Source organism: Erpetoichthys calabaricus, chromosome 5, assembly GCF_900747795.2.
Source record: "Erpetoichthys calabaricus chromosome 5, fErpCal1.3, whole genome shotgun sequence".
Lineage (NCBI taxonomy): Eukaryota > Metazoa > Chordata > Cladistia > Polypteriformes > Polypteridae > Erpetoichthys > Erpetoichthys calabaricus.
Genome location: NC_041398.2, coordinates 216983250 through 217005377, shown reverse-complemented (window position 1 = coordinate 217005377; position 22128 = coordinate 216983250). Strand labels below are relative to the sequence as shown.

Here is a 22128-nt window from a genome sequence, read left to right as displayed (position 1 = left end):
GCTTTGATGTTGGGTGCCGCCAGTTTGCAAAGCCGAGCGGAGAACTTGCGTATGCCAGGGTTTGAGCTACCGTGAAAATGTGCGTGGCTTTATGCCAAGTTTAGGTTTTATACATTGCGATTTGAGTGTGGAAACGGGCTTACGCAACATTTTGTGCGTACGCACCATTTATACATGAAGCCCCTGGTGTTAACACTCAGATGGTCAGCTGCGACTCGCTTTTTCACTTCTACTTTGATAACTGACCACTTCCTTTTTATTTCGGGCATTGTGCTACTTTCTGATCTTGAACTTTTGAGTGCCTCCGCCACGCTGTGTCACTCCATCAATTTCCTTTTGTTGCTCATCCTACTGCTTAAGCCACCAAATAATTAAGTTTTTCTTTGCCTGAGCAGAACCTGCATTTTGCACTGTCTTTTAACAAAACACTGAGTGGAACGGGTTATTTATATTCATTTGCATATTCAAATAGGCATAATTGTGGAAAGAGTCGGGGTGGGACAGTAGGCTCATGCATGTGTACTAAAGTTCATGTTGTTTGGGATTTATAAAGGAAAAGTGCGTACAACTTTGCTTACACACAGTTTTATGCATCTGATTTTTTTTTGTGCATATGCACATGTAGATTTTTGTTTGTACGGGATGTTTTAGCGTGAATTCTACACAAGGCATTTTATACATGAGGCCCCTAGAGGGATTCTGTAAAGAGGAGTGGGCTGAGATTCTTTGCTGTATATTCTCCAGCTTTTCAAGATTTTACAGGAATGGGCTCAGTGCTGTTTTATTGGCAAAGGGAAGGTTGTACAAAGTACTGAATGGAGGTGTGCCAATAATTGTGGGATGTGCGGCTTTATTAAAAAATATTTCTTGATAAGCAATTATATTTTCTCTGAATAAATTAACTTTAGTTAAAGATTGGATGTTTCTTTTTTTTTTTTTAGTGCACAGTTAAAGTAATTCACCAAAAGTGATTTTTCTCTTTCTTTTTTTTGGTTTTTAATAACTCCTTTTACCTAACTTTACAAGGAGTGCCAATGATTGTGTGAAGGGAACTTTATATAAGAACAGAGAAATTTACAGAATATTGAAGATGTACTTATAAACTGGAGCGGTAATCTTAAATTCTCATCTTAATTTGTAGGAGCAAGTCAGACATGTGAACTAATAAACAGTAGTGTAGGATAGAAGACTAAAAAAAAAATATAGTCAAGACTACGATATCACTGATTTTCAATGTAATATATTGTAATGTTCTATTCTGTAACTTCTGTAAACTGCTTTTTTGGAAATGTCATGCATTTTCCTTTTTACTGAAATGTAATTCCATTGCAGGCACTGCTCTTTGCTGGAAAGGAACCATTCCCTACAGTTTATGTGGACTCAGATAAAGAGGATGAGGTAAGTAGTGATGTAGACTTCTAGATCACCTACATTACTGTTGTAATCACTTAAAAATTATTGGAATTCATATAATTTGGTATATCTTAGTATAAATTGGTATAAATTACTTTTGCCTCAATAACCAAAACTAGTGAAAAGATCATCAGACTCCACTCTGTTGTATGAAGACCTGAATTGTTTTTCTCCGAGGTAAATACCTTGATTACTCAGATAATATTTGCAAACCCACTTTATCAAATTCAGAGTTCAGTCGGGGCCTATTCAGGTAGCATTACAGTAAACATAAGGCATAAATACAGTCTCGTGCAAACTCACAAACATGCCTGATATGTTATTGTGTTATAAGGGGTCAAAATTTGTGTTTTTTCTAATAATTGCTCTTTCTTCCCCTCCGTGACATGGCTTTCCTGTGCCCTTTCTCATTTTATCACTGTAACCTTTGATGCCCACTCCCGTTTTCAATTATTTATTTTAGTTTTGAAAGAAAGCTTCGGCAAGTTACTCAGAGTTGGAGCATGTTATGTATTAGATCAGTTTGACAGGAAAATTCTAATAGCAAAGTCTATAGTCCAGAAGTGTGGAAAATATGCACGGACTATCCCTAACACAAACTATTAATCCTGTACAACAGTAGGTCCATTTATTTTTAATACCATCAAGGAATTCAAGACTGGATATGTTTCTTTTCTTATGAGCTTAAAATGATGGATCTCAAATGGTCATGAACAAATATATTTTTCTGTAAGTTTATTTTATTGTGATGTATGTGTTTTTGGGATGTGGGAAAAAACCTTTTAATAAACAGAGAAAACCGTTACAGACACAAGAAAAGCATGTAGCTTTCACACAAGCAGTGTAGGTAGAAGACCATGCTGGATTCCCCTTCTGTCTGCTAAGAACAAAAAGATGAGGCGCCCACTGTGGGCACCTCATCATCAAACTGCATAATAATAATATAATAATAATTCTTTACATTTATATAGTGCTTTTCTCACTACTCAAAGCATAATTAAAGATTGGAAAAACATTTAGATTTGTGTGGTGACGTTCAGGTGACTACATTGCCTTGTCTTCCCTCAGCTTTTAACTAGTGCAATTGGACAAAAACAACATGCCGTACAGAATCTGTACAACATTTAAAACAGTATACGGTATTGTATGAAGGTGCTTTTACGCTCTGTGATGATAAATTATAAAACTTGGCTTTTAAAATATTTCCTTTGTTCTGTTAAGAAAATTTAATTCAATATTTTTAGCTGCTGCTTGGACAGGAAGAACACAGTTTTGGGTCGGAAATTACACAGTTCACTCGGTATGGAAATGCCGCTATTTGATATGATAAATGTCAATAGTCTTTATATAAGTAAAAATACCATATAAAACCCATGAATATGTATCATTTAAAATGTTTTAACATGTTTATTGAAAAAAAATTCAATATTTGTAATAAAGCAGATTGTCTTAAATTTTTTTGTCTGTTTATTTCATCAGAGGTGGGCTGTTATTTCAAAATCACAGATGAAGAATGTTAAAAAGTTATGGCAAAGGGAGCAAATGAAAAATGAAGCCAAAGAAAAAAGAGAGGTTAGTGACAACTTGTAAGTAGTGTTGTTTTAATGTTTATTATTATGACTGAAGATAATAAATCGCACATTACTCTCTACAGGCGGAAGATGCTGTTCGCAGAGAGAAGAACTTGGAGGAAGCCAAGAAGATTACGATCGAGAATGACCCAAGTCTTCCAGAACCAAAAACTGTAAGTCTTATGTATGTTGGATTAATTAACATGAGTAATATTTAAGAAAGAAGATAAGCCGCAAATCATTCATTTACTTATGGGTTTTTGGTTACACCATTGCTATGTGTAAATATGGTGGACAAGCAATTTCATTTAGAACCCAGAGCTTGAAACTAATGTAGATTACAAGCATTCATTATGTTACTGGCTGAGGATTTAACTATTCAGTTTTTATTTAGGAAAGAGAAAATTATTTCTTAATGTCAATATTGGGAAATAAAAAAGACTCTGTAAAACCAATCTAAAATCAATCTAGAACGGCTTATAAACTCAATGAAGAGGTAAATTGTAGGTACATTGGTACAGTTGTTAGTGTGAGTGAGGGTTAAGTAGTCTTAAGACCTGAGAATAATTAATCTATTGGAACAAGTGCTTATGTTCATATACGGTTTGTCAGAACATAGGAGAAAGAAATGTAGAAAAGTGAAGTCATTAATAATTCATTTTGCCTTTCTAAAGTAGTGTGTGTTTTATGTATGTCTTCGATAGAAGGCATCTGTGTACCAGTAAAATTTTGTACCAACTTAACCACCCAATGCGGTGCTTTCCATTCCTGATCTGTGCAGGTATTATGCCAGGATGTTATGTATTCAGATAGTATAGACTTTACTGTACCCTTATAAAACCGGGTGAGCGTACATTAAGACATCTGGGCTTTCCTGAGACGTCAGGAGAAGTAAAAGCATTGGCGAGGCCGCCTTTAGAGATGTATTGTGCATAGTTAGGGTCATCTCTTCAGTGTAGATGATGGAACTGATCTCCGTCTCCTGATTTCTGAAGTTTATGATCAGCTTCTTGTTTTCTGGGACATTAAGGGAGTGATTACTGTCCTTGCACTACAGTGCCAGTAGTCAAACTCTCTAACCTACCTGATTGTTGTGAGCAATAAGTCCGATGATGATAGCAACAACACTATATATATATATATATATATATATATATATATATATATATATATATATACTGTATATATATATATATATATATATATATACTGTATATATAATCACATTTTCATTCAAATGATGTAGCTTTACAGGATGAAGAAAGAGAAAAAAAGACTAAATTTATAAGAAAATAAATTTAGGCAATACTAATTAACCTAGAATATAAGTAAGGTCCGATGGGCAGGGAGGACAGAAAAAAAAAACTCCAGATGGCTGGAGAAAAAAAAAATCTGCAGGGGTTCTGAGGCCACAAGACCGCCCAGCCCCCTCTAGGCATTCTACCTAACAAAAATGACCTCAATCACTCTTCATGGTATTCAGGGTTCACATGGAAGAACTTGATGATGACGGTCTTATGGACTTCTGGCCTTTAATCCATCAATGTAGGGACATCACGGTGCTTTGATTGGGTGGTGGTGGCGTAGATCACCACCACAGAAAACCGGAAAAAGAACAGCAGAGAAAGTAGGGGTTAGCGAGGATTTCGGAGCCACCATGAATGATATTAATAATTAAATGCATATACATAGTATCAGGATTAAACTAAAATGAAGCTATGAGAAAGCCATGTTAAAGTAATGTGTTTTTAGCAGTTTTTTAAAGTGCTCCACTGTATTAGCCTGGCGAATTCCTATTGGCAAGCTATTCCAGATTTTAGGTGCATATAGTGTACTCAGAAACTCTGTGTACTCAGAAAATGCAATGATAAAGCTGGAGTTGTGTTTGACTACACTATTAAAACTGATTTATACAGCTGAATTTTGTCATTGCAGATTTGAGGGTCTGATTAGCATCCTTAACTTACTATGTTTTTTTTTTATTTAATATAAATTACAATATATGCATCTTTATCTTGATTAAATACTTAAGCTCAAACAAAAGAACAGAACATGGGCTGAGCTTAGCTGTTGTTGTGGTTTACATTTTGAAACTTGTTAAAGTTCTAAAACTGATTTTTATGGTTTTATCCCTTTATCTTTTTCTAACACTAGTACATTAAGTCAGCCTTAAACAAAAATGCATAAATAAACAGCCTGTTTTATGTTATTCAAGCCTTTATTGTATACAGGTTTTCACAAGTCCCTTCTGAAAACTACTTACAAAATGATAAAGAAAACAATTCAAATCTTTTGCAGCCTTTTTTTATTTATAGCTTCATCATTTGAGGATTAGTCTGATGGAATTAAAGTTGTACCACTATTACAAAAACAGAGTGTTCATCCCTTTCTCATCAATAATTAATCTGTTATTTTTAGGCAAAGATTCGGTGTTTAGAGGGATTTCGGGGGCAGAGAGTCAAGGTGTTTGGCTGGGTGCATCGTTTGCGAAGACAAGGCAAGAAATTATTCATTACCGATTTAATAATTATTGTTTCATTTACAATATTACCTTTTCATTTTTTGGGACTGTTTTCCTGTCTTTTTTCTGGTACACCATGACTGTGCTTCCATAGTTTTCTTTATAAAAATGGCGTCCTTATTAATTAATATTTATTCTTTAAGTTAAGGTTTTTAGATTCTTTTCTGTATTTTTTCATTACATTTTTAGAGAGGAAATAAAAGACCAAAGCCATTACTTTAAACATTCAGCTATTTCAGCCCTAGTCAGAAGTAAATAATACAAAAACTAAAAATACTAATTTACTGTTTTTTTTTTTTAACTTGTTTGTTTTCATCCTTCAATTCATAGTGCATCAATCGCAAAAAGTGCAGATTGCATACATTGTCTGGAAAAATAGTTTAAAGAGTGTACAGGGGATCCTCGGGTTACGACACAGTTCTGTTCCTACAACAGTGATATAACCCGAATTTTGGTGTAAGTCGAAACACACCCTAGCTAAGTCACTTACCTATCCTAACACATTTGCAAAATCATAATCTAGAACATACAAACACAACTAAGCCACAGAAGAAGGAAAATTATACAAATATTCAGTACTGTACACTATAACAGAAAAAATAACAAAAAATGAGGATTAAAAAAAAATTCCTTACCTTTATTCCTTCTGATCTCTTTACAATGTCTAATTTCACTTCCATCGTGATGGCTTTCCTCTTCTTTGAAGTGCCACCATCCGAAGACTCTGACATTCTTTTAGGAGCCATGATAATGGCCAAAAAAGTCACCAAACAAAGCAACACAAACAGAACACTTCCTCTGCGTTCAAGCAAACTAGTTCGCCAACTCCCTCACTCATACGCTGCATTACTGCGCATTCTTCCGCTTCGCGCAACCAAACTAGTTCGCCCACATAGTCTGTAAGTACGACTAACGGCGTAAGCTGAAACACTCATGTCTCAATTTTTTTACGTTTTTATGGGAGTGAGTGTTGTAAACTTGAAACGAGGAATGTCGAGACGTTGTAACCCGAGGACCCCCTGTATTTTCTAATCTCTTAATGTATTCTTGTTTAGCACCTGTATGGAATAGGAGAATATTTTTGCTAGAAAAGATAAGTTATTTGGGTGGATTTCTTTGTAACTCTGTTTTTTTTTCCCCCTTTATAGGGAAGAATCTCATGTTTATAGTTCTTCGAGATGGTACTGGCTTCCTACAGTGTGTTCTATCGGATGCCCTGGTAATTTCAGATTTTACTTTGAGTTGAAATTTTTGAATAGTTTTTTCAGACAAGAAAGAGACTTTAGTCCTTACTTTTTGAGAAATTGTGCACAAAGAATAAAACTGTGATGGTAAGATGTAGTCCTGTGTTGCATACTTGCACATAAAAAGAAATAATTAAAAATGACAGCCACATTTCTTTTCAATGTGATTTTTTTTGTGTTCTTCTAGTGCCAGTGTTATAATGCCTTACTTCTGAGTCCCGAGAGCAGCATTGCACTTTATGGAATGTTAAAACTTGTGCCAGATGGAAAACAGGTAACTGCAGAAGATGAGCAAATTGGTAACATTTTGTTAAAGTATTTTCAGTGAAGTTGAATCTGTGCTGAATAAACCATTTCAGAAGGGATGAGTTTTACTTAAAACATGCCATAAATTAACTCTGAAGATATATGAGAACATCCATCCATCCATCCATCCATCTTCTGTGTCTGGTTTTTCTGCTACAGGGCAATCCTGACAGCAAAAGACACAAATCGGAAACCATATGTTATGAATGGCACAATCACATTTACACATTCATAGAAGCCAACTAAGAGCCGACATTTTATATTTGGAAATTATCAGTACAAGAGCAGAACAGACAACCATGAAAAATAGAAGCCACTAGGGATCGAATTTGAATTAAAGTCACTAGCGATTATTTTTATATGTAGTTAGTTTTCTCATCCATAATAACTGAAGAATTATACTTATAACATGTTCACCAGTCTGAATGTTTTTATATATACAAGGGAAGCAGTTAATCTAATTGAAATATCCACTAACTATTCTTGCTCTTCCAATTAAAATAATTGCCATCCCGATCCTTGCATTTGTTTGCAACAAAAACATTTGGCCATGCAAATCATGAAAACATTTATGTATTACAAGATTACAATACAAAAAACAAAATATAATAATAATGTGTAGATCAGTAGTGTGTATTCAAGATATTCATTTTCACATAGGTTTGCAAATTGCATATCCTTTACTTTGTTAATATTTTATTTTTGGGTGATTTCCATTTCCTTTTTTTACTTTATAATATCTGTTAATATTTCACACAGACCAGTGGAATTTTGTTTGGAATGTTGTAGACTTTGTCTGATATGCTTTTAGATAAACACTAGCTTTATGATGGATTAGTTAAACCTGGAGATGTTAGTAAATTAAAAAGCTTAAACTGTACCTTATTTGCAACTTGAATCTTCAAAGTACTTGGAAGTTCTTTGTTTTATTTATATTTTGACATGTTTTTCTGTTGTGTGCCTGTTTTGTTAAATGAATGGACATAAGAGAATATTCTTCATGTTCATATTTGATATATACAGCTCTATGCAAAAGTTGACACCCCTGGCCAAATTATGTATTTTGTTGGCATTTGAAGGAAAAAATTATACAACTTTGGCAACAAACTAATTAAACAATGGCATTTATATGAAAATGTTAATATATAATTATGATTTATCAGATGAACTATAAATTTGGAAAACAATATGAGCATGTATAGTGTTTGCAAAAGTCTGTGCACCCATTCAGTTTTAAGGCCTTAAAACTCATTAGGCCATTAGTTTGGTCAGAGTTCGCTCATAAGGTGTTAGTTGGGTGAAAGATTGTCAGTAGGAATTGTCAGCTGATTACCGTTCCAGTGTCTAATAAATTCTTTTGACTCTTCAAACATTGTGCAACCCAAATCCGAAAATTAAAGTAACTGATACCTACAAAGAAGGGGAAGACTGTAAAAATGTATGTCCAACTAATAATTTGCATTGTCTGAAATGCTATTAAGAAATGCCAGTTAAACGAAACTGTGGAGGTAAAGACAAGATCTGGAAGACCAAGAAAACTGACAGATAGGACAGCTGGTATACTGTGCAGTAAGGCAAAGAAAATCCCCCTATGACTGCAAGGGGCCTGCAAGCAGGTTTAGCTGAGAAAGGAGTGGTTAGTAATGGTGGAGCACTGCCCTACTGTGCAAACATTATGTATATGGACATGGATTTAGTGGAAGAGTCATGAGATGGAAACATTACCTATGATCTCATCACAAAAGACAGCATAAAAAGACATTTTGCAGCCAAGTGTTCTGGACAGATGAAGTTAATATCGAGCTGTTTTGCCATAACCATGAAAGATTTGCAGAAAAAAGGGCCAGCATTTGAAAAAAACCCCACTTGCCTACTGTTAAGTTCAGATCTATGCTTTGGGATTGTGTGGCACAGAAAAGATTGTGCAAGTACAGGGAAGACTAAATTCCATCAAGTATCCGCAAACCTTCGAGGAGAATGTTGGACATTCAGGAAACTGAAGCTGAAAAAGGAGGACTTCTACAACAAGTGATCTGTATGGACAAGTGAGGAAAAAGTTCCAAAGCAACAATTCTAAGACTCCTAGCTGTCAACAAAAAACAGCATAAGCTAAGATTTTTGCTAAAGGAGGGGGCGTTACCAAGTGCTGACTTAATAGGGTGCCCCAACTTTTAAAAACTCCACATTTGCTCCCTTTTACACAATTTTGTTTAGTTAATTGGATAAGTCATAATTGTACAATTATTTTTGTATAAAAATTCTATTTTAGTTTGTTTGCTGTTATATTACTATTCTGTTTTGCATCAAATGTTAACAGACTACGTAATTTTTTCAAGTGTGTCCAAGCATTTGCATGAAACTTTATTTGCAATTTATGGGCTTAATGTAGTTTTTTTTTGTTGGTCCAGTATTTTGACTAGTCAGAAAACTAGGACACATTCTTCCATAGTGAATATATATATATATATATATATAAAAAATCTGTTATAAAAAAAATCTTGGAAGGTGAAGATACGTGATCTTCTTGGAAGACAATTTGACTTCCCGCGAGAAGGCAGTGAGATAAAAAGACAGCTGCTGTACATGCTTTTAAATGATCGACGCACAGTGCGACAAGCAGAACATGCTGATCAGACCGCACTTCCTCAGCGTGCGTTCAGCCGCCCAAAGAGATGCAAAGTGGCTGGAGCGTAGTGCGCCTGGGGGGGTGGGCAAGCAACGCGAGTAGGGGGCAAAGCCCCCAAGTACATGTAAAACCTTTAGCAGATTGCCAGGGTGGGTGAAATAAATATTCCAGTGAAATTGCTGAACATTAGCTTAATGTTAGATGAAAGTTACAGATAAACAATATGAAATGGGACATTGTGCTTTTAATCTATAAAAGCCTAAAGGGCTGCTACTGTCAATTTCAGTAGTTGAAAACGCAGATAGCAGTTGCCTCACTGTAGTAACCAAATATTATCTACAAATTGTTGTCTCAGCTTACTGCTGCAGATAGTTCAATTTCTTAGCTCAAAATGTACTAACAGTCCTCATGTTTGTGTACTTGGTCCATAGAAATCATGGAAGAAGGTGCTATCTTATGAATAAGAAAAATATTTAACAGCCGTTGGAAATACATGTAGTGTGTAGTATGTGATAAATTATTACTTACATTATGTATGCCTATTACTAAAAATGATACTGAAAAGTGAAAATCAATACAGTAACCAGCTTAAATCAAATGAGGAGAGTAAATAAATATGTAAGACGATTACAAGTTTGCATTACAAGTCAAAAGATTTCCTGAACTTGTATGTATTTATGTTAGTAACTTGCACAATGTATGCCCACTTCTAAAAAATTATGCTTCAAATAAAAGTTCAATGTGATAACCAAGTGAATTTTAAATGAAGAGAATAAAAAGATACACAATTAAAATCTGTGTTATAACTCCAAAGATTTTCTGAAAATCTTGTGTTTATTTGTATAGGCTCCTGGAGGCCATGAACTTCACTGTGATTACTGGGAACTAATTGGCTTAGCACCAGCAGGGGGTGCTGATAACTTGATCAATGAAGAGTCTGATGTGGATGTACAGCTGAACAACCGGCACATGTTGATCCGTGGAGAGAATGCTTCAAAAATCCTAAAAGTTCGATCTTATGTAATGCAGTGCTTTAGAGATCACTTTTTCAGTCGGGGATACTATGAAGTAAATAACTTTCTTTTTCCCTTAATGTGCTTTAATATGATGGATAATAACCTGCACCTCTAAAGTTAATTATTTATAGACAGTAACAAATACAAAGTGTTTTATTGTACATCACTTTAGAGCTCTTCTGCTTAATCTGTTATTTTAACAATACTTAAGAGTGAGTTGTGTTTTATTTTTTATCTTGATGTATGAAAGCTATTTTGAATTATTACCTCTTAAAGAAACCTTAATTTTTGTCTTCTTCATGTTCATAGATTATTGTTCCAATTAAAAGCAAAAGGTTGCAGATAATTATTTTGTTATTAAGCACAAAGCAACTGGTAATATTATTATGTGTTTCAGATATCATGTCCCTTAATACATCAATAACTTTTTTAAAATCGATTTAACAAAAAAAACAGAATTCTGTTTTACATCATAGCCTCTCTCTCTTTCTGTCTTTTTAAGATGACTCCACCAACACTTGTCCAAACCCAGGTAGAAGGTGGGTCTACGCTCTTCAGTCTGAACTACTTTGGAGAACAAGCATACCTAACACAGTCTTCCCAGCTCTATCTGGAAACTTGTATTCCATCACTAGGTGATACATTCTGCATCGCCCAGTCCTACCGAGCAGAACTGTCCCGGACCCGCAGACATCTCTCAGAGTATGACAACTATCCAAAATTTTCTTTGTGTGAGGAATCACAAAACCTCTCATATTTCTTTCTGGCAAATTATTAGATAAGGAGTTTTGGATGGATTGCTGTAGTTAATTTAAAAAAAAAAAAAAAAAAAAAAGGTTTTGACATAGATTTCTGGTTGTTTAACAGTAAGTAAATAGGTTCAGTGTAGGAGAGGGGAATTTTTTCCTGGAACAAATTGGACAAGGAATAATCTGATGTAATTCATGGTGCTTTAAACTGAATGTGAGCTTGTTTTTCCACTTTATCAGTGGAATAACTCCATTCATAAGGTGCTTCACATTGCACACTCTTCCATTATTAAAGTACAGTTACAGATATAAAGAGAGCTACAGTGGAACCTCTAGATACGAGTTTAATTCGTTCCAGCACTGAGCTTGTATAGTGAATTTCTCGTATCTAGAACAAACTTCCCCATTGAAAATAATGGAAATCCAGTTAATCCGTTCTGCACCCCAAATATATTAACATAAAAATCAATTTTCCTAACAAATAACACTGATAAATTATATATACTGTAGTCTACCTTTAATAAATAACACTGGTAAATAATATAACTGATTATTAAAAGAATCAAAACAGGTGTCCAAAGTGCAGTAGAGCATTCAATAAATCTTTAAATAAATAATCCTTAAAACAGTTGTGAAGTGGAGGTTTAAAATACACAAGAATAACAATCCTTTAACACGAATTTAAAACGTCAAAAGGATGCCGTCTTTAAAAAACAGATGACAATCCCCGGTGCTTCTTCTCTGTTAGCGTCTCACCTGCGGGCTCTGCAACAGGCGAGACACTCTTAATGCAGCTGACCTTCTCTACACCGTCCTGCTTCAGCTGTTTGGCTCGCCTGTTCAGCTCACTGTTCAGCTACACGCGAGCCTGCACTCACTCGCCCGCCCGCCTGCCTGCTTGCTTGTGCTTGTGCTTGTGTGCGCGCTCGCTCGCGCTCTCTCTCTCTCTCTCTCTCTCTCTCTCTCTCTCTCTCTCTCTCTCTCTCTCTCTCTCTCTCTTTTCTTTTACTTTTTCTCCCCCTTAACCGGCTTGCGCTTCTCTATATATGCGGGGAGTACATGGCAGCTGCAGCCCATCAGCCACAGGAACAATCATGGATGTGGGCAGTTTCCCACCTGTGCACTTAAGTGAGAAACGCAGACACCGCAGATCGCGGCTCGCAACTGCTACCACGCCCCCTTGCTAAGCCGCGAGCTATACCCACAGCCCGGCTCGTGGCTCGTTATGCGAGCCAATGCTCGTATTTAGATCTGAATTTTTCGCTCATACTTTCCTCGTATTTTGAATTTCTCGTATACAGAGGTGATCGTATCTCGAGGTTCCACTGTACTTTGTTTTTTGCTTTGTCTCCCTTCTGCTTTGCTGTGATGCCAATTGAACAAAACAGCCCCTCGACCCTAATTCCATCAACACAAACCTCCAAACAAAACAGTATGAAACTATTTCTAAATGCTCTACTGTATAACAGATATATATTTTAGCAAGCATATTTACATTCATGTGTTTTTGTAGTGGCAGAAATGTTACTAAACCTGCAAAAAGTTAAGAGTAACAAAGTGACCACACAAATAACTTGTAAAATTTTACGAAACTCAGGTTTTAAAGCATATTAAATAAACCCCTCAAAACCGGAAAGATAGTGAAGTCACATTACACCACTGATAGTAGTTGCTGTCTTTTTTTATGTTTTAGGACAGTGGTTGTTTTTCTTTTTCCAGGGGATCAACCGATCTGCTGGGGCTGTCAGTGTTTATTATGACTGAAGTATTAAGTAGAATCCTGATTGTTTTAATTACTTTTATTATTTAATTAGATTCTTAGTTACCAGAAATTAGAAATTGTATAGATTTTACCTCTTACTAAACAATTGTAACCTTTTAATATACAGAAAAGATTTAGTGCTGCTACTTTTCTCCATCTTTGTTTGTTCTGAATATTAAGATTTCTAGGTTTTAGTTAAATGTTTTCTTACCTGGCTACCAAGCAGTAATAAGGTTTATATATCAGAGTAAGAAATAAACATTTGCACCTGTATGTGTTCATCATAAAGTAAAAATTTTAGAAAGAAAAAGGGGTGCTCACATACACATTGATTCTCAAAATACAGTACTGCTAATGCAGAAGTTAAAAGAAGAAACATACTAACTTAATTTATAAAAGAAACCTTTTCAAACATCATAAAGTTTCTTGTCTAGTGTAAAGAAATCAGTCAACACAAGAAAACCATGAAAAAACAGTTGTTTGTACAATAAGATTCAGTTTGGTAACAGGTGTACAGAAATCCACTGAAAAAGTCATGAAAACTGACATAATATGAGAGCTAATAGCAGTGCTATGTAAAATTTTGCAGCTATACAGAAACACCAAAATGTAAAATGGATTTGGAGAAATGTGAATAAAATAGAACACAATAGGCATGATTGGTAGCTTAAGGGTCTATAAAAGAAGAACATCAAGCAATTAATTGATAACTATTAAAAGAAGAGGTATTGGAATTGATCACAAAGTGGGTGTCTTGAATGTGTCTTTAGTAAGAACATGCAGAATATCATCCTGTTACCATTTGGAAAAGAAACATGCAGCCTTATTTATACCAGCCAATGAGAATTAAAAGTGAAACAAATGGTGTTGCTAGTTTAATGTCTATGCTTGCAATAATTTGATTGAATTTATGCTGGATAATAATTCATGGATCAGAGCTTTTTAAATGTCTGCTTTCTAAAAAAAAAAAAAGTTGCTCACATTTTCTTAATATATTTTTATATTTTATCAGATTTTATAATATTGTGTTACTGTGCACAGGATTATCAAGGAGCACATCACCAGAATTTAAGAAGCCTGTAACTCTTTTACTGTACTTTGTAGCAAAACAGTTTTTAAGTTTAACAAAGCTGTACAGGCATCTCCAGTTGTATGTTTAATAATTGTATCACATACATGTACTCACGGCATAAGACTAGTTTAATGATTTGGTTATATATATTACATCTTAAAAGATCTGTTTTACTTGTTTGTTTTTGTATTTTTTTTTTAACTAGAATAGCATCTTGGTCATTTGTTGCTACTACTTAAAAGAGGAATCTGTTGTCAATAAACATGCCTTTATATTTTTATCCAGATATACTCACATTGAAGCTGAATGCCCTTTCATCTCATTTGAAGATCTTTTGGACCGTTTAGAAGACCTTGTCTGTGATGTAGTGGAGAGAGTGTTAAAGTCTTCAGCAGCTAGCTTGTTGTATGATATCAACCCTGTATGTTAACACCTTTTGAATTTTTTCATGTGCTTGCACATTTAGTAAAGTTCTTGTTACTATTTATTTTACTTAAGCCTACCTACTTAATACCAAGTTTCTTCTACTGACAGTAGTTACCTTTACAGATTATGTTGTTCAACCAGTGTAAAGAAATGTATCCTTTCATCTTATTCTTTATATCGTATGTTAACCAGAGCCATAGCCGTAGTGAAGATGCTGGGATCTGTTTAAAACCGTGTCTTCCATTATAAAAGAGCAAGAGTCAATCAATACAGTGATGGGTACAGCACTGGAGCCCTCCCTAGATGGGATGCTAATCCATATAAAACGATCAGTACTAATTTAAATGTTGACGTCAACTTCCTCGCACTACAGAAGTACTACTACTGAATCAGCTTCTAATCCCTTTGTTATTTTGTTTATTGCTCAATATTTTTTTTCCTTTTACTTGCATCCCTTAGTTCATTCTTTGCCGTTAACACCCTACAACTGTGAATTGGATAACTGAGCTTAGCAGAATAATGAATGGGAGGTTAAATTAGGTCATGTGAGGAGTCCTGTTTAAATCATAAAGACATTAAAAAGGATTAAGTGGAAGGGAAATCCATACAGTACTGTTTTTTTCTGTTACACATACTGAATTTTGTACTTTGAAAAGTCTAAGATGGATTTTACACAAAAAATAATTTTTTTTTCCTAAATTCCAAAAATATGCATTGGAAGAGAAGTGTTACAATAAACAAAAACTTATAGTTAAAGCAATATGGTTAGTCCGGTCAGTAATGCAAACAATCTTAAACCACACTAAAAACCACCCATCTTCATTTATATGGCAATATTAATATCTGAACGGTCAGTAATTAATGACCACAACATTGAGATTAGTATAATAGTTTTAGGTTTAAATGCTCTTTCTATCTAGTGAACTTTTCTTTAATTAGTACGATTTAAAGAAATGAATACTGTATGTAAGAGACAGAATTTTTTACAATTAACACTTGGCATTTTGTAGTGGGTACATGTTCCCTGAATTTTTTGTTTTTTGTCACAAGCCTAATGCCAGCCCACAAACAACCACATGCAGCTCATAATAGGCATTGGAGATCAAAACATTCGAAGTGGGAAAAAAACAGAACATAGCTTTTAATGTCAGTGTAAATTGGAGCATGCAAGCAGCTGTAGGGGCACTCTCATTTATGTCATCATCATCATCCAAACAGGATTCTCTGGTACAGTAGGAGTGTGGATAGGTTTTGTATCTGACACTGAAGAGGCTGTGTGATAAGCTGTAAAGAAATAATTATTTCCTCTGCTGTGCAGCTTCGTGTTTCTGCTTAATTTGTTAATTAAATACAGTAGTTTAACTACAGTAGATCTTCAAAGCTGGGTACAGTGTTCATATTAGGTAAAATCCAGGTTGGAGTGTAAGCTTGAAAAGGGATTATTGTAAATCCACGCTAAGTAGAAAATGTTCTGGAAGTGCAGAGTTAACTACATTGAAATTTTTAAGCAGTTACCAAACACTGATCCATGGGTCTAGAGGAGTAATTTTATTAAAAATAAACACAAGAATTTGAATGCAATTGAGAACTTCAGATGCATAGTTAAATTTTCTTGTTTAAAATAGTACTGGTTAATGGACAACACAATGTAGTATTATTATTATTATTATTATGTGATATTAATGGTAATCTAATGGAGTCGGATGTGACTTTCTGGTTAAGTAAAAAATATTATAATATACACTGAGAAATCTGTTTATGAATGCTATGCCCAAATATTGCCCATGTGGAAACTGCACACTGTGTCTGTGTGCATTTTCCTCTGGATACTCACAATCAATCATCCCTTATCCCTGAAGATGTGCAGGTTAGGTTGATTGCCGATTCCAAATTGGCCCCAATTTGAGTTAATTGTGAGTTTGTTTGAGTGGGCCCTACAACAGACTGATGCCGTACCCAAGGCTATTTTATGCCTTATACTCCTTGCTGCCAGGATAGACTCCAGGCTACGTAACCCTGTCTTGGATTAAGTTGGATTTTAGCGCAAATGACTGACTGATTAACTATAATGGTTCATGAATACAGGCATGTTTAGAAATCATTTATTTTATAGAATATTTTTTTTTATTATTATCTCATGTCTTTTTTTTCTATTGTTGAGGTTTGCAATAGTTGTGGGTGGATCCTTTCCAAACAGAAAAGACCTCACTTTCCCAAGCATATATTTAAGATATCATTTTCTTCATTTTTATCATCTATATTTTAAAATAGAAATTTAAAAGAAAGTTGATCACTTCTGCCATGTTGTTTCTTCCAGGATTTTAAGCCACCAAAACGCCCTTTTAAAAGAATGAACTACTCCGATGCCATTGCCTGGCTAAAGGAACATGATGTTAAAAAAGAGGATGGCACATATTATGAATTTGGAGAGGTGGGAATATTTTTAAAATGTTATTATTTGTTTTATTCTTTAACACTTTGCAGATCATTCATTTTTGTTAGTTTATGAGCTATTAATGGGTCTATATGTTATAATGTCAAGTTCACATTGGTTGCATGAAAACTGTTCTCTTTAGACTTTCCAATACCCACAACACACTTTTGTGTAATTTCATTTAATCTTAGTTTGTGCACAGGTTGAGATTTACAGTATGATTTGTGGTGGTACATATTGTCTCCAGGTAAATACAGATGTTTGTGTATTTAACAGATTTCCACAATACAGTCTTCAGAATAGATCAGTTTAGTGCATTGAGCAACCTGTTGAATACAGCCAGTCATTGCAAAACGTGTGTGTGATAGACTTGGCTTTATTTTAACTATTAAATTGTCTCAGCATGGAGCCATAATGAGATACGGCAGTGTTTTTAACTGTACGTTTTAGCTTTTGTCAAGTTTAAACTTGTCTTTACAGTTTTGTTCATGACAATGTTTGTAATAAGGGGCTCACCCTTTTTTAAATTCATTTATTTATTTATTGATTTTTGACATTTAGATATTTTTCTAATGGTTTTTGGAAACAAAAGTGCTCTGTTATATCTAGTACATTGCTCTGCAGCATTTTCATGCTTATAGTCATCTTTAACTTCAGTCTTCCATCTAACATGGCCCTATTATTAAACTGCTAGTTGAATCCTGGTATTTGTAATAGTTTTGTTATGGGTTTACTCAATATCAGCATTGGTTTTGTTTGCACATTGTTGAAACAGCAGTTGATGAAAACGGGGTCTGTATTTTTAGGCTTAAACTGTGTATGAACAAATTATCTATATTATTTATAACATCTTATATATCCAGACATGAACTGCTTCTTACATGATCCTGGTATATAACAAAAGTTGAAAAAAATCAGTCAAAAAAAGTTGTAGTTAGAGTTTTAAAACTAATCCTGGCCAGCATGGCAAATAAAAAAAAGAAATAAATGCTTGATGTAGTAGAGCCCAAATCAATGACATTGATATTGTTTACATGACTTACTTCATTACAAAAGCTCAATTTGATGCATTTTTAAATGTATTTATTATTTCATTTAGGATATTCCTGAGGCACCAGAGAGACTTATGACAGACGCAATCAATGAGACTATATTATTGTGTCGCTTTCCAGCAGAAATCAAGTCATTTTACATGCAGCGATGTCCTGAAGATCGTCGTCTGACAGAGTCGGTTAGTAGAAAGTTCATTCATTTTGGTCATATGCTGAAAAAGATTTTCAAGAGAGAAAGAACAATAAAGACCACTTTATAGAATTTGTTAACAAATCAGTATCACGGAGCTGAAGCCCATCCTGGCAGCACCTACTGCAATGAAGGAACGAGCCATGGATAGGGTCCTAGTTAGTCACTGTTCCCATAGGCCCACACTTGCATATGGCCAACTGAGGATCATTAAACAGTCTAACAGTCATGTCTTTGGGAATGTGGAGCATAAACCAGAGTACCTAGAGAACAACAAGGAGAGTGCTCCAGACAAATAATTACTAGAGTTCAGATTTGAAACCAGGATATTTGAATTTATGTGAGAGCTGTGCTAAGCACTATAACATCAAGCTTGCCTAATGGGAGTTATTATTTTCAGCAAGATATATAGAAAATACAAAGTTCTAACATACTCTGGCCAAAGATACCTATTTATCTACAATAAAAACAGGACAGATATATAGCATTCCATTTATACCAAGTGGGAAATTTAGCTTTTTATATACAGAAGCTCAATAAATAAATAATAAACAAATATTATAACATCAACAAACCCCCACATTGGAATTACTGAAAAGACAAAACTTCTCACTTGGCTAAAGACAAAAGGAGCAGTTACAGCTATATTGAGGCATTAAAAATGTCTTGCCATTGGTATAAACCTCAGTAGCGTTTCTTGACACTGGTCTGCTAAATATTACATATAATGAAAAAGTATAGTGTTAAAGAAGAAGTTTGGTATTTTTCAAGTCAAATTTATTTCTTCATGAACATGGTATAAATACATTTGCCGCTCAAAGTTGTGTTGTAAAAGTAAGAGTTATTTGTAAATTTAAAAATATATATATCTTGCCCGTATTGGCACTTTACAGTGGATGCTATGGGGCAAAGGGGGAAAGCTTAAAGTTACCAAATATGTCCATTTTCATATTTTTATTGCAAGTCATCCAGTGGCAAATAGCACTATTATGGCGTAATATCTGGCTGATTTTTCAATAGCTGCAATCTGTTTTTCGTTTAGGATATCAGATATGTTAAAGTCTATTTAATATATTTTTGTAGGTTGATGTTTTGATGCCTAATGTTGGAGAGATTGTTGGTGGGTCAATGCGTATTTGGGATAGCGAAGAATTGTTGGAAGGCTATAAAAGGGAAGGTATTGACTCCACACCTTACTACTGGTATACAGATCAGGTAAGAATTGATAAAGCTAAGAAACTTAGTCATTATACGTACAGAGATTAAAATTCTATGCCATTCTCTAGCCCTGTCTTTGTTTGGTGGGCCTTAATTGCTGATTTTTTGTTGTTTTTGGAACATACTATTGTATTTATTAGTTGTTTTTACTTGATTGTTTAGTGCATTTTATAATGATTTCTTATGTAGAAAAAAATCTATAACACTAAATGTTATAAGCTTTTGAATTAAATTTTCTCATAAAGCCAAAAAATCTTAAGATAGGAAATCTTTTCCTGACCCAAAGGCAGATGTGTACATTTTTTAAAAAGAGCCTCAAAAGCAGTTAATTGGTGATAAATCGATAATATAACGTAAAGGAATATAATAACTTACTGCTTCAGAATGTCGAGCCTGAAAGCTTTTGTTTAAATGAAGGCCACATTTAGAAGCATACAGCATATTTTGATGGCGAATTCCCAAAAAAATAATGCTTTTATCTGTATTCCTATGACTGCTTGTGCCTCAATGGTTACATGTGTTTGTCTGACACATGGACAAAGGGCCATTTAGAAAGTTAACTGGGACATATCCCACCCCCTGACAAACAGTAAAAAGGAAAAAAAAATGTGACACTTGCTATTTCTCTAGGACTTGGTGCTCTTCAATACAGAAAACAAAATTGAAATAAGATCAGTTCTGCTTTAAAATGAAAAATATGCACACTACCCTCAACGCATTCATAATAATCAGAATTTGAAAAGCTTGAAGGCCCCTTCTGCTATAAATGACTGCTTGCACAATGATGACACTGAGACTTTAACATCATTGCCCATAAATCAATTTTTCTTTTGTATTCTTTATATAGACATAAGAACATAACACGTTTTTTGTGTTATAGTATTACTTTATGAAAAGGTACATCCATTAAATAAAATACAAAAATATAGTTAAGGTATATAATATTTTAACATTGCAGCAGAATGTAAAATGGAAGCAAGTTGAGAAATGGCTAAATAAATGTGTCCTTTGTGGGATATCCACATATATTAATTATAAAGACAAAAGGACTTTCTACTATGAATTTCAATCCATTTTACACATTTGGTGTAAGTAAATGACTGCTGGCATGCCATAAGCATGTTTTGTAAATTCACTTGTTACTAAATTAATTAATATTATTATCTTAAGTGTTTCAAAAATAAATTGGTGTATTTATTGTTTGTAATAATGCCATCAAGCATTATTACAGTAATAGTGGGAGTAATGGATAGTAAGATTGAGGTGTGTAGGATGTAAAAATAAAGTGGATTATTGACAGAAATGTTAATTAAACTTCATCTGAGAAGTAATGTATTGAGACTTCATAAAAAGATCATTTAAGCAGCAAAGAAGGTAAACAGAAAAAACAAAAGTTACATTTGGGAGAGAAAAGGCAATAGCATTTTAGAAGATTCGTCTTTTACTACCAGCTAAAACTTTAATACACTTTTCCTTCAGTTATGGTTTTATATGGAATTATTTTGTTTTATAAAGCAAAGTGACTGCACCAAATAAAAATGGTCAAGGGTTTACCTGATGCCCAACTACAGTTGTAAAAGTTTATAAATTTGTGCATGTGTTACGTGGTTTCTTTAGTAATTACAGTACATTTGCTTGGTAACCTACAAAAAAATCCCTATACTGTAGAAACTGTCTAAAGGTTGTTTTTTCAGTGCATAAATCATCACTCCTCAATCTTTTACAAATGTGTTGCATTAGATGTCAGTAAAATATATTTTAATACATTTAGGGATTGTATATTTGCAAACTCAATTTATACCAGAGTCACTTTGATTTTTATTATTATATTTTTTTTTATTATTATTATTACCACGCTTACATTAACTTCACCCGGTTGTTGTCTGGTACAAATCTTGTAATCAATATTTAACCCACTTCCTATTGTCCAAATGACTTGAAATTTTGCACACTTACTCACTTCTGATGACAATACATGAATCAATAATCAGTTTCACTAATTGATCAGTTAATCCTTGTTAATTAAGAAATGAAATTTTCATATGAAGAATAGTTCAAGATTTCACCAATAGATAGCGCTAGTAACTGCATCTTGTATAAAGATGTGTGCATATAAATGTCAAAGGAAGCGTTAAAATATTGATTACAAAATTATACTAAAACAAACCCAAGACTAAAAAGTTGAAAATAATATGTATAAAAAAATACTTTTTAAAAACAACGCTTATATTAAGTTAAAAAGTGTACTAAAAAGTAAAAAATAAGTCTCTCATACATCACTCATAAAAAAAAATAAGTAAATAAAAGTGTGGGTGCTTTTTTGAATGTTGATTGATGAAAAGCACCCACACTTTTTTTTTTTTTTTTTTTTTTTACGAGTGATGTATGAGAGACTTATTTTTTTAGTACACTTTTTAACTTAATATAAGCATGGTATTTAAAAAGTATGTATGTATGTATGTATGTATGTATGTATGTATGTATAAAAACTATTTGCCCCCTTCCTGATTTCTTATTCTTTTGCATGT

The 22128-nt window shown here is 34.0% G+C and overlaps 1 protein-coding gene across 2 annotated transcripts in view; it reads left to right on the top strand.

Annotated features, from left to right (window-relative positions):
* The window catches only part of nars1 (asparaginyl-tRNA synthetase 1), a 41765-nt gene that overhangs the window by 16037 nt on the left and 3600 nt on the right, over positions 1 to 22128 (top strand). For both annotated transcript variants that reach the window (XM_028802528.2, XM_028802527.2), the window contains exons 3-14: positions 1333 to 1398; positions 2893 to 2985; positions 3068 to 3157; positions 5403 to 5481; positions 6654 to 6724; positions 6937 to 7023; positions 10528 to 10749; positions 11200 to 11399; positions 14566 to 14701; positions 17024 to 17137; positions 18240 to 18371; positions 19466 to 19597. In XM_028802528.2, coding sequence (XP_028658361.1) covers positions 1333 to 1398; positions 2893 to 2985; positions 3068 to 3157; positions 5403 to 5481; positions 6654 to 6724; positions 6937 to 7023; positions 10528 to 10749; positions 11200 to 11399; positions 14566 to 14701; positions 17024 to 17137; positions 18240 to 18371; positions 19466 to 19597 — 1422 coding nt within the window. The remainder of the gene's footprint in view (positions 1 to 1332; positions 1399 to 2892; positions 2986 to 3067; positions 3158 to 5402; positions 5482 to 6653; positions 6725 to 6936; positions 7024 to 10527; positions 10750 to 11199; positions 11400 to 14565; positions 14702 to 17023; positions 17138 to 18239; positions 18372 to 19465; positions 19598 to 22128) is intronic.